Source organism: Macaca mulatta, chromosome 1 (assembly GCF_049350105.2).
Source record: "Macaca mulatta isolate MMU2019108-1 chromosome 1, T2T-MMU8v2.0, whole genome shotgun sequence".
NCBI lineage: Eukaryota > Metazoa > Chordata > Mammalia > Primates > Cercopithecidae > Macaca > Macaca mulatta.
In genome coordinates, this window is record NC_133406.1 from 84,903,205 (window position 1) to 84,917,454 (window position 14,250).

The 14,250-nt window shown below is 35.4% G+C and overlaps 1 protein-coding gene across 11 annotated transcripts in view; it reads right to left on the bottom strand.

The window, feature by feature from the left end:
* Positions 1-14,250, bottom strand: part of CDC42BPA (CDC42 binding protein kinase alpha) — a 328,744-nt gene that overhangs the window by 149,958 nt on the left and 164,536 nt on the right. For all 11 annotated transcript variants that reach the window (XM_028826295.2, XM_077938812.1, XM_077938809.1 and 8 more), the window contains exons 7-10: positions 9,790-9,990; positions 7,920-8,168; positions 5,249-5,328; positions 1,864-2,030 (exon numbers count right to left, since the gene is read on the bottom strand). In XM_028826295.2, the coding sequence (XP_028682128.1) occupies positions 1,864-2,030; positions 5,249-5,328; positions 7,920-8,168; positions 9,790-9,990 (697 nt within the window). The remainder of the gene's footprint in view (positions 1-1,863; positions 2,031-5,248; positions 5,329-7,919; positions 8,169-9,789; positions 9,991-14,250) is intronic.

Sequence of the window (14,250 nt, forward strand, 5' to 3'; positions counted from 1 at the left end):
CCATACACAAAAGAGAATATACTGTATGATACCATTTATATGAAGTTCAAAAACAGGTAAAAATTCATTAATGGTGAAAGAAATTAGGATGATGTTTATTTCATAGTGGTAAGTTACAAACTGGGAAGTGGCATCTGAGGACTTTACCCTATGCTGGAAATATTCTACACATGAATATGGGTGAAGGTTACATTAGTGTACACATATACAAACATTTATTAGGCTTATACTTAAAAGTAGAATGCTTGCACACTTTGCTATGTCACCACATAAAAAAACAAACAGAAAAATTTCAGTCACAAAAGGGAAGTAATTCATATGCAGAGATCTTAACAACTTATGGAAAAACAGAAAATAGTCCATTCTATTGATGTCTACACAGCCTTTTTCTCTACTTGGCCTCTAAAACTATGAGAGTAAAATTCTGTGATTGTAAAACTTTGATTATTTCTCTCCTAGGAGTTACAAGTTCCTGATTATTTGTGCATAAATACATTCCTTCATTCACAAAATATGTAAGTAAAATATATAATACGTGACATCCTTTATTTTAGAGAAAAAAGCAGAAAAAGTAGATAGTAGTACTGGGGATATACATATGATTAAATTATAAATAGGATGGTCTGGAAAACCTTCATTGAAGGCATCATTCAACTAGAGACTTGCTTCAAGTAGAGAGTATTCTAACATTCAAAGGTCAAAGAGTTAAGGAAAACTTAGCAAAGGAGACTGGGAAGGACTGGTTTATGAGGAAAAAGAAAACCAGGAGATAAAGTGCCCCGGAAGCGCCCCCCCTGCCAAAAAAAAAAAAAAAAAAAAAGGCATTATCAAGAGGAATAAATGGTCCACAGGATCAAATATTGCTGATAGGTTAAAAGGTGAAGACAGAAATGATCACTGGATTTTACAGCACAGGATAGGGAAATAGACTAGGGGAACAAAGTAGGACTGCTAGGCAGCATGAAGAGCTGACCTGAGGTGAGTGTCTGTGAATCTGAATTAATATTATTAGTCAGCATGTTGTGGGTGTTTTAGGTAAGCTGTCTTCAGCTGGATAGTTGAAGACACAAAGTTGTATTCAAACACGGTTGGGGTTCTGCCAAAGGTATCTGACAAAGAGAAAGCGGAACAATAGATTTGAAGGTATATGCCAGGGTATGATTATGGCTGACCAGAGAATGAAAAATGAGGGTATAAATAGCAGAGTTAAATTGGTGATAGACTTGTAGGTAATGGTGGCAGTGAAGGAATATTGGAGTTAAGGGGTCAGAGAGAGAGAGCACTAGAAAATTATGAGCAGGAAATTATAAAAGATTTGCTGGAAACCGCGATTAATGAGTTTTAGATATGGTAATCTTAAGACATATCTTATTACCATAGGATGGACTGGATGAAATGAAATGGAGAAAACAATCATTGAAGGTGAAGAATAAAGAAACTCACTCAGAATCTTAAAAAGTTTATGTGTATGTGCATTTTAAAATCACCAAATATGGCAGAAGCAATGCTGCAGAGAATGACAATGTGAAAGGAGCTAGAGCTCTTAAATGTTGAGCAAATAAGATAGGAAAAGTCATTAAAGTGCTATAACGAAGTGAGGAGGGTCCCATTTCCCCATCTCCAAAGGTATTCCCACACATTTTTATAAACATAAATATGTACCCACAGGAAACAAAAGCTATTTTGTTGTTGTTTATTATTAATTGTGTGATTTTATATAAATGGTATTATGCTGTTTTCTGCATAAATTTCTACAACTGATTTTTCACCACTTAAAAGATTTTTTCCAAAGATAAAACAACCACTTACAATAAACACCTCATAACACTGTGAGTACAATTCAAAAAGTGAATATATATTTACCTTGAAGTTTTCTACTGAGTTCAAGTTTTTCTTGCTCAAGGCGCTTAATTCTTCTTTCATAAGCTTCAGTTGCTAAGTTGTTGTCTAGAGTCCTCTGAACATTAACATCAAGATCCAGTGAGGTGGGACCAGCTGTAACTCTTAAACAGCTCCGATCAGAAAGTACACTGAAGAAAAAAAAAAAAAAACAAAAAAAAGTAGGTTCATACTGTGAGAAAAAGTTTGAAGAAAAATGTTAACATTTTTAAAAAAATTTTTAACTGACTCCACATTCATGGCATAAACATTTTTAAATTGCTCATTTAAAACACAGATTTGAATATCTTGCAGCTTAGCCAGCTGGAATAATTATAAGATTTTTTTGCAAAATTACCATAAACTGTTTTTAGAAGCATTTGAAAAAATGAAAACCTAATATCCCCCAAATTATTTTGATTTAAAAAACCCCACAAATTATAAAATGAAGTTTGCTGAAGGGTTACTGGTAGTTTAAAACAATTTGACCACCTAGGTGAAACAGTAGTAGTCAAAAGCACCAACCACGGCCCTCTTTACTAGAATTTGAAATTCAAAAGCAAGTTTCTGTCTTTAATTCAATACGATTTAAATAAAAATACTGCAACTGCTGGACATTTGGTGGTGAACAAAACAGACAAAAATCCTTGCCCATATAGAGCTTATATTCCAGTGACTGAGACAGAAATAAACAAAATAATTGAGATATTCATTACATTAGAAAATGTTAAATGCTAAGGAGAAAACATAAAGCAGGAAAAGGAGAAATAAAGTATTGAAGGGGAGGAGATACAAATTTAGATAAAGTAGTCAGTAAAGCTGTCACTGCTAAAGTAACTTTGAAAAAAGCTAAGTAAAGGTGAGGGGACCACTTAAGGGAATAGCAAAAGAAAGAATGTTCCAAGCAGATGAAACAGAAGTACTAAAGCCCTGAGACAAGAGTATGTCTGGCATGTTCACAGGCCAGAAAGGAGGCCTGTGTGGATGGAGTTGAGTAAACAAAGAAAAATAAACTCAGAAAGATAAAAGTAAGGCAGTCATGTAGGGCCTTGTAAGAAGTTTGATTTGGAGTTGATATGAAGCCACTGGAGTTGGGGATGGGTGGACTGGTTCTGAATAGGGGAGTGACATGTTCTGATTATCTTTTAAAGGATCACCTGAACAGGTTCAGAGAAATAAAAGAAAGTTATTTACATAGTAAGTGGGTGGTTAAGACAGATTTTTAAGCAGACGAGAGGAGAGGTCTCAGCTGGAGATGCACACTGACGATTCATCAGCAAATCTTTGGGAGAACACTAGAGAGTTTAGATGGAAAAGAGAAGTCCAAAGACTGAGCCATAGGACACTCTGATATTCACAAGTCAGGGAAGTCAGGAGGGTTCAGGTATGGAGACTGAGAAGGAATTACCAGCAAGGTGAGAGAAAATCAGTCAAGTGTCCTAGAAGATAGGAGAAGAGGGTATTTTAAAAGTATGGAGCTGTGGCAAATAAGATGAGACTAAGCAAATAAGTAAGACTAGAACTGAGAAGTGATCATTAGATTTAGTAACATGCTGGTCAACAGTGACATTGATAAAAGCAGTTTGCATGAAGTGATGGTGGCACATACCTGACTGGAATGAATTCAAGAAACAACAGTATGAGAAAAATAAACAAAAATACAGTCAAAAGTTGAAGTAATTTTTCTATAATGTAGAGCAGAGACATGGTTGATAAGAGGTAAAGGAAGTAGAATCCAGATTTTATATTTTGTATTAAGATGGGGAACTGACATTTGCAAGCTGATAGAAATAATCTGATGATGCAGATGACACAAGAAGAAAAAATTCATGACATAAAAGCAAAACATGTACTAGACCAGCCAGGAAGGAATGAAAGAGACTGGCCTTACTAGAGGCTTGCACAGTTCATCCATGAAAAGAACAGAGAATTTGGGTCCAACAGTAAGTAGGCGGTAAATATGGTAACTGGAGCTTGTGGGAGTTGTCTGTGGTTTGCCTCAATCCTTTCGGTGAAAGGGGATACAAGTCAGCTGAACGTGAGGTTTCAAACTCAAGTAGAAAGAAATACGCCAGATGCAATGGCTCACATCTGTAATCCCAGCAACAGGGTAGGTTAAGGCCAGAGGATGGCTTGAGGAGTAGGAGGCTGTAGTGATGATCTATGACTGTGCCATTGTACTCCAGTCTAGACAGCACAGCAGGACTCCATTTCTAAATCGTTTTAAAAATTAGCTGGGCATGGCGGCTTGTGCCTATTGTCCCAGCTACTCTGGAGGCTGAGGCAGGAGGATCATTTGCGGTCAGGAGTTTGAGGTTATAGTGAGCTAGGACTGCACCACTGCATTCCAGCCCTTCTGCTGCCCAAAATAAAACCCCATCTCTTAAAAAAAAAAAAAAAAAAAAAAGAAAGTAAAAAATAGTTATCTAGGTGAGTAGAAGAGTGAATACACTAGAGTAATACAGTATATTTGTCAGACAAGGGGCACTTGAGGTTGGTAATCATGAATTTAAAGTAGACCAGTAAGAATAGTCAGCTATTTTTTCTAGTCATTTGAAACTGTACAGGTAGAGAATAAAATTTTAAGAGTTAATGTTGACTTAGCAAAGCAAGTATAACAGAATTAGAGACAGTCAAACTGAAACAGCATACAAGGAGTGATTATAATCATTCTCAATGGAATTTAAGCAGGGTAAGGGAGAAATAGGGAATATAAGTGAACGGAGGGTCAGTGTAAAAGATGGTAGAATTAATGGGTTGAAAGTTCTCCTGCTTGACATCTAGAGAATATTCAACAGCATGAAACTCTTCTAATTACTGCTTCATTGCTAAGGAATAGATTCTGAGCTCTCTGTTCCATTCTTTCCCCTCCAAAACGAGTTCAGATTTTCATGTATTCTAATTTTGTAACGCTTAACTTTCTATTTCCAGCAGTAGGCTCATTCTATTTTTTAAAAAGTTTTAATTTACAGTTTTCGCATACATTTTTTACCAACCTCAATTCAATTTAATTTGCTTTAAATTGTCCAAACTATGTTAACTTTTTTTTTTTTTTTTTTTTTGAGACAGAGTCTCACTCTGTTACCCAGGCTGGAGTGCAATGGCGCAGTCTCGGCTCACTGCAACCTCCACCTCCCCGGTTCAAGCGATTCTCCTGCCTCGGTCACCCGAGTAGCTGGGATTACAGGCACCCGCCACCATGCCCACCTAATTTTTGTATTTTTAGTAGAGATGGGATTTCATCATATTGGCCAGGCTGGTCTCAAATCTCCTGACTTCATGATCTGCCTGCCTTGACCTCCCGAAGTGCTGGGATTACAGGCATGAGCCACTGCACCTCGCCCAAACTATGTTAACTTTTCAAACTTACCAGCTACTAGTATATGTAAAACCAACAAATGGCAGATGGTGGCCAGAAAATGCAGTGTGTGTTGGTGGGGGCATCGTTTCCTAAAGGAGGAAAAAACATCTGGTAAGAAATAGATAGCTATGATCTGTATGCTTGGCTATAAATATAAAATGCCAAAAAAAATTAACAAAAAAAATTTTTGACTGTTCAATTTTAAAACACTGATAAGTTTGGTATAGTTGTTTAGTGATATAAAATTCAGACCATGAACACTGCTACTCTAAAATTCTAATTAAATTAAAGATGGAAAGTCTAATATTGAGAAAACAGTCATTATTATTCATGTACTCTGTATTTGCAAATTTGTATAGAAGCTAATATTTATTTGTAAACCCCAAATCAATACTTATGGTAATTTTATGATTATTTGTAGACACGTGCAGAGCACAGAAAAATTTGAGATGTCCTATGCTCACATTCCCAGCTGAAGTTGAACAGGAGAGGCTCTGCCTTCTCATTTAAGCGCTCATATTAGAAACAAGTGTCCTTTACAGGGTCTCTTTGGTGTCATGCATTTCACATTTTTGGGCCCTTTGTATGTGATTCACTGCTTGAAAAGGCTCCCAAGCATAGTGCTGAAGCACTGTCTAGTGTTCCTAGCACAAGAGGACAGTGACGTGCCTTTACGGAGAAAATAATATGCTAGAAAAGCTTCATTCAGGCACGAGTTACAGTGCTGCTGGTGGTGAGTTCAATGGTGAGTTCAGTGTTAATGAATCAACTATATTATATAAAGTGTCTTTAAAGAGAAGCACACATAAAACAAGACTATATACTGATCAGTTGATCAGAGGCTCACAGAAACCTAACCCTGTACTTCCCTCAGAGCAATGGTTCAATATTAGCTAATAGTGTTCAAGGCAACTATATAGAACATAAACACCATGAATAATTAGAATCAACTGTACTCTGTATTTAATTTGGAATGATTCACAATTTGTTAACAGTAAACATAATTCTATTTATAAAAAATTGGTAAGAGAAGTCCATTTAACTATTCTTTGTGAAGTTTAGACAGGAAAGTATGAGAAATTTTTATCTGCCTTGAATATAGTACTAGGATGGTTTACAGTTATCAAACAGTGATTACAGCTTATTGTACTGAAAAGAGTATTCACAGTTTCAGTGAAAAGTAATATAACGTGTACCTATTAAGTACCCACAAAAATTTTAAAAAATTGTAAGTCATATAACATTAACATAAAAATTTTTAGTACAGAATTAAAGCCATAGTAAATAAAATAACTGCAAAAAAAAAAAATAAAAGCTCAAATTAAGAAGGCTAAAAAGTGGCTGGGAGCAGTGGCTCATGCCTGTAATCCCAACACTTTGGGAGGCTGAGGCAGGCGGATCATGAGGTCAGGAGATCGAGACCATCCTGGGTAACACGGTGAAACCCCATCTCTACAAAAAATACAAAAAGTTAGCTGGGCGTGGTGGCGGGCGCCTACAGTCCCAGCTACTCGGGAAGCTGAGGCAGGAGAATGGCGTGAACCCGTGAGGCAGAGCTTGCAGTGAGCCGAGATCATGCCACTGCACTCCCAGCCTGGGAGACACAGAGCGACTCTGTCTCAAATAAAAAATGTTTAAAAAAAGAAGGAGAAGGAGAAGGAGGAGAAGGAGGAGGAGGAAGAGGAGGAAGAGGAGGAGGAGGAGGAGAAGGAAGAAGAAGAAGGAGGAGGAGGAGGAGGAGGAGGAGGAGGAGGAAGAAAGAAGGAAGAAGGAAGAAGAAGAAGACGATGACGACGACGACGACGACTAAAAAGGCAAAAAGCACAAACATTTTAAGTTCTTATTTTCCTAAATTTTAATCTCATATAACCTAAAGGGTTATAGCAGAGGTCGATATACTATGCTGGCCTGTTTGGGCATGGCTCACAAGCTAAGAATGGTCGAATTATTTGGCTAGTGGACTGGCCAAATAATTGGCTTGAGGTCAGATATTCACCTCAGGCAGGGTTATAGCTCAGGGCTATACCACGTCTGTGGACTATTTTCCCTATTGATTTCCTACCAAGTTAGCTATTGTTAGCAGCAACACACTGGGCTTGGGTATTTAGTCCTGGAATCTGCCCTCCGTATCAGCAAAGCTGCTGATTTTTCTATCCAGTTCCATGCTACTAGTACTACTGTCCCAGACCAAGTCAGTAGTGGGGATGGAAGTGTGTGGTATATGTGACTTTAACTAAAGTTCAGTAGCTTTGCACAAATAAATGCTTCTCAATTTATTTCTCTTCAATTGTATCAAGCCCTGACATGGTTGTTTTTGATAATTTTGTCCAGTTCTATGGTTTTAGAGAGAAATTTGCCAACCTCTTCACTTTGCAATCATAAAATCTGCTTTTTTAAGTATCTAATTTGTTCTCTTAGGAAGCTTAATGGCATAACTTATCTAAGAGGTAAAACTTTGAATTTTAATTTTGTTCTTAGTCACAAATAACTATGTTCACCTCAGTTAACTTTCTTCTTTATTTGATTTGTGACAGAACAAGCACTGGAAGCCATGATCACTGACTGATAACTGATAAATTGTAAAACCATCCTAGCAAAATACTTATAAACCAAAAAATTACTATATAACCATATTAGAAAGAAACAGAGGGACAGAACTTCTTCACAGTGTCATACTTACAGAATTTTTTAAACAATCATCATCTACATCAAAATTCGATGTATCTGTTGGGCTACTAACTTCTGGAATATAAGGTGCTTCACAGTTCCGAATATTATCCCAATCAATTCCACTGAAAAATGGATGTTTCTTAAAGTCTTCTATTCCATTTTGACCAAGTCGATGTTCTCTGCTACAAATGAGCCTTCGAATAAGATCCTTAGCATTTTCAGACACATCAGTCACTTGGGCTGGAAACTGAAACCTCTCCTAAACAGTGAAAAACAGAAACAAAATATAAATCAGTGTTTAACATACTAAGTACATTGGCTGACTTATTTATTTTCTTAAAAATACATTTTCTTTTAAATATATTTAATAACTGTATGTTGGTGCAAAGTACTAATACTAAAGGAATACAGAAATGAATGACAGATGATCATTTTCCTAGGACTTTAATTTCATATATGAGTTATCATGCATGTGCTATAGAAAAAAGAATACATTATACCTTAAACTGCTATCAGAATGAAGAGAAATTACTTAAAAGTAGTGGAATTTGACTCAATATTTAAATCGAGCATAGATGATTGATAATGGTCATATAAGTTACATACTAATGATTAATAATATTTTTAAAGGACATAATATGTATCTGACACTATTTAAAGTACGTTACTCATTTAACCCTCAAAACAACCATTTTAGGTAGGTACTCCTACTATGCTACTATTATAGAAGAAATAAAGACACAGAGAATTCAAATAACTTTCTCAACATTACACATCTAGTAAGTGGCAGAACCAGAATTCGAACTGAAGCTGTAATCTGTGCTGTTAAATATAATGTTATACTACAATATTCTTTTCTAATTCAAATGATGTACATGCTATGTACAACCTTGCTGCTATTTCCAGTCTTTCAGCTCTTTGTAACTACTTGAAACATTGTCTTTGCAACCAGGTAGAAAAACATAAGCCCTATAAAACTGATTTTTATATATGTAAAGCAACTAATCATAATTGCTTCACTGGAACAAATTAAAAAGAACAGATTATCCCCTTCTATCGGATATTCATATTCTAGGTTTTTGCAACTGCTCACAATCTTCTAAGACTGCTAATAAAACCTTTCTTCTTATTATTATGAAGTCTATTTCACTTAGTACTAAATATATTAAAGTTTCATTAATTTGTTCTTGTTGTGTTATCTGTGTTGCTTCTAATGTCGTCATCATAAATAATATTAGAATAGGTATACTTGTACATATATCTTTGTTCTACTGAAAATGTCATAGGGTAGATTCCTAGAGTGAAGTTGCTCAATCAAAACCTCTAACCATTTTTTAAGGCTCTAGGTGCATACCTGTATACTTTCTGAACAGAAAGGTTACACCAATTTATAATCCTATTAATGTCTTAGAATGCCCATCTCACTGCATTATTTATGGTACAGAGTACTATTTGTCTTTTGATCTTTGCTAATTTGACAAGAAAAAAAGTATCTCATTCTTATTTTAAATTTGTATTGCACTTATTACTACTAAAGTTGAAAATTTTTTTACACACATTCTAGTCATGATTATACATGTACTATATACATATACTATAGTAAGCAATGATCTAAATTCTCTGCTTATGACCTTTGTTATTCTACTTGAGAGACCACTTAATTTCCTACTTAGCAGCATCTCTAATAAAATACAAGAAAATGAGAACTAGTAACTTATGAATAATTTATGGATTTTTGACTATTTATGTTTGTCGTGTCCCGTACTAGGATAGAAATGTGACCTGTTCACTGTTTTTAGAAAAATATTTTCTCTTTAAAAATGATATTATTATATGTGTTATTTACCACATTAATTTGAACAAAAGTAAAATATACTAACTTTGTGATTCATGATTTTTCCGTATGTCTCCACCAGAGATTCTGCATAAAATGGTGTTTCTCCATAAAGCATTTCATACATACAGACCCCCAAAGACCACCAGTCACATTCAGGTCCATATCTGCCTTTTCCATCTTCCATGGCTTGAAGGATTTCAGGAGAGATATAATCTGGGGTTCCTACAGCCACTGAGGACTGAACCTGAAGAAATTTACATTTTTATTAATCTACTATATTAGAAATAAAATAATTTTAAATTTAAAATAGCTACTTAAGATACACAAGACATTATTATCTCATAAACACATCTTTGTCATTATCTGAAAAATAATAATCCTTGTATATATGTTAAATTTTGTATTATCCCCACATTAATAGTTTTCCAGATTTCGTAACACTATACAGCTGTTACGTAGCTGATGACATTGAGAGGAACAATTTAATTTAAACCATCATACCCATTAACAACAAACTGAATATTTGGTTTAGAACACTCATTATTGATAATTACCTGTCAAACCTATACACGTAAAAAAAAATGAAGCTATAAAAATTTTACAATGAGATGGGGGGAAAAGCTCCTGATATTTAGGCCAACACTATGAAAAGCCTGGAGATTATGTTTAAACTCCTTAATAGAAACCTAAGAAAATAAATGTCAATAATGTACAACAAACTACTTACTACTTTAAAAAACTATAAAAGAAGAGGCATATCCTTCAAAAACTAAAGTTCCAATAGAGAGAAAAAGTTGAGTGCTTGTTATAGCAGGTTAGGTTTAACTAGAAAATAGTAATTAAAGCCAGGCATGGTAGCTCACATCTGTAATCCCAGCACTTAGGGAAGTCAATGTGGGAAAAACACGTGAGCCCAGGAGTTTGAGACAAGCCTGGGCAACATAGCAAGACCCTGTCTCTATAAAAAAGTGGAAGAAAAAATAAAACAGGTAACTAGAAAAATCCTGGGTATATTTGTTGTAAGGTACTTTGAAGTAAAAGAATATTGACCCTTTACATGTTTTAGAAGAACTTATCCGAAACATGAACATTCCTAAAGTAGAATATCAGTTAATATTTTGGATTTTCTAGACTACATTTCCAATTCTGAATAATTAGAAGAGACTTACATTTTAGTAATGAGATTAAATAACTTAAAAACCCTTCTATTACAAACTCTTAAAAATGCTATATAAACATCTTGTCTAACACGATGAAACCCCATCTCTACTAAAAATACAAAAAAATTAGCCGGGTGTGGTGGTGGGTGCCTGTAGTTCCAGCTACTCAGGAGGTTGAGGGAGGAGAACGGTGTGAACCTGGGAGGCGGAGCTTGCAGTAAGCAAAACTGCGTCACTGAACTTCAGCCTGGGCAACAGAGCAAGACTCTGTCTCAAAAGGAAAAAAAAAAAAAGCTAGATAAAATATAACAATTATTTGTATAAACATATAAAAGAACTTTTTTACAAAGAGAAATTCTTAGAGGTCAGTAATCAAGAAATGCTTAAAAATCAGAAGAATAAGCATTAGAGCTGAGTGGGGTTGGGGAATTGTTGGTTTTCATGTCCTAGGTTCTCGAATTTTAACATACACAAAAGCGAATACCTTACACTTATATAAGGTAAGAACAAAACAAAAACAAAGGAACAGACGGAAAGACCTTATGCTTAGCTTACATGAGGTGGGGAGTTTGAAGACAAAGGCTTCCCTATATACACACCCTAAAATGTATACTGCTTAAGAAAAATGGTACATTATAAAAATCTTCCACAAAGCAGAGAAGGACAAGACATTTTATCTATCTTGACTTGTGAGTGATGAATGAAAAATATTGTTCCTGTAGAAATTCGTAACATTACATCACATAGTCTCAACATTTGGGATGCAAATCCATACCACTTCTGTGGTCCAAAAGTTCCCAAGCCAAGAAATGGGAGAAAATTTTTGCAATCTACTCATCTGACAAAGGGCTAATATCCAGAACCTACAAAGAACTCAAACAAATTTACAAGAAAAAAACAAACAACTTCATCAAAAAGTGGGCTAAGGATATGAACAGACACTTCTCAAAAGAAGACATTCATACAGCCAACAGACACATGAAAAAATGCTCATCATCACTCGTCATCAGAGAAATGCAAATCAAAACCACAATGAGATACCATCTCACACCAGTTAGAATGGTGATCATTAAAAAGTCAGGAAACAACAGGTGCTGTAGAGGATGTGGAGAAACAGGAACACTTTTACACTGTTGGTGGGACTGTAAACTAGTTCAACCATTGTGGAAGACAGTGTGGCGATTCCTCAAGGATCTAGAAGTAGAAATACCATTTGACCCAGCCATCCCATTACTGGGTATATACCCAAAGGATTATAAATCATGCTACTATAAAGACACATGCACACGTATGTTTACTGCAGCACTATTCACAATAGCAAAGACTTGGAATCAACCCAAATGTCCATCAGTGACAGACTGGATTAAGAAAATGTGGCACATATACACCATGGAATACTATGCAGCCATAAAAAAGGATGAATTTGTGTCCTTTGTAGGGACATGGATGCAGTTGGAAATCATCATTCTCTGAAACTATCACAGGAACAGAAAACCAAACACCGCATATTCTCACTCACTCATAGGTGGGACCTGAACAATGAGATCACTTGGACACAGGAAGGGGAACATCACACACCGGGACCTATTGTGGGGAGGGGGAAGGGAGGAGGGATAGCATTAGGAGATATACCTAATGTAAATGACAAGTGCAGCACACCAACATGGCACATGTATACATACGTAACAAACCTGCACGTTGTGCACATGTACCCTAGAGCTTAAAGTATAATTTAAAAAGAAAAAAAAAAAAGAAAAAGAAATTGGCATTAACACTGACCCAAGGTTAGTTGCCTCTAGGAAGCAAAACAAATTCAAATCTACTGTGGAGGACATATGCTCAAATTTAGCAGATATAATTCTTAAACACAAAATGTCGCTGAATATGAGCTCACAATCCAATAATAAAAACCAAATGAGGAAACTGTCTATTATGAGTAACTCATAAATCCCAACAAACAGAACAACTGGATCCCTAACAACAATCAGATCCACTCTATGAAATAAGTATGTTTAAAATTATTAAAGACCTAAAAAAATCAACAACGCACAAGTTTTTAAAAATCAAACAGAACTCCTAGAAATGAAAATAGTCATTGAAATAAAATAAATGCAATAAATAGGTAAACAGTGGATTAGATACAGTTGACGAGAATAATAAACCTGAAGAAGAGCTGAAGAAATTAACTAGCATCTAATATGAAGACTTAAAAAATGGAAAATTTGGAATAAAGGCTAACATGTACGGACCCTAGAATGGACAAGTTCAACACAGCATAAGAGAATGAGATAAAAGAGAGAATAGCGGAAAGCAATATCCAAAGAGACGAAGCTTAAATTTTTTCAAGAATGATAAGACTTGAATTCTTGGATGCAGGAAGGGCATAAAGTACTTAGAAGAGGTTGAGCACAGTGGCTCACACCTGTAATTCCATCACTTTGGGAAGCTGAGGCAGGTGGATTGCTTGAGCTCAGAAGTTGGAGACCAGCCTGGGCAACATCGTGAAACCACATCTCTACAAAAAATACAAAAATTAGCTGGACATGGTGGCACATGTCTGTAGTCCCAGCTACTTGGGAGGCTGGGGTGGGAGGATTGCTTGAGCCTGGGAAGTCAAGGTTGCAGTGAGCAGAGATGGCACCACCACACTTCAGCCTGGGCAACAAGAGTGAAACCCTGTCTCAAAACAAAACAAAACAAAACACAAAGTACTTAGAAGATAAATAAAAGCAGATTCATGTCTATACACACTGGAATTAAACTACAGAATACCAAACCCAAAGAGATTTTAAAAACATTAAAGAATAGAGATTATCTACTAAGGAACAACAATTAGAGCAACAGTTGAATTATTATTAACTAAAAATTGCAGTCAGAAGAAAATGAAGTTGTACCTTCAAAGTGATAAGACAAAATGATTGTCAATATAATATTACCTACCTACCTAAATTATGATACAGAAATGATACATTCTCACACAAGACTGAGTGAACTATCACTAATATTTCCTTTCAGCTAAACAAGTACTAAAGGGTATACTTCGGAAAACAAGAAATTTAACCAAGATGGAAGAACGTGACACTAGAAGCAATTATGAACAAAGACATTAGTAAACTTTACTAATACATCTAAATGGTGGTTAATTGGATAACACAATGAAGAAGGAGGAAGACAAGGACTAGAAAAAGAGGCAGGAGTAACTACCTTAGGGCTGAAAAATAAATTTACCCCATAAATGTATACAACTATAATTTGTCAGTTTACAAATAGAAAAATAAAAAATTTTTAAAAAACACCCAATTTACCTCCCTAAAAAACAAAAGTTGGAAATAAAACACTGGAAA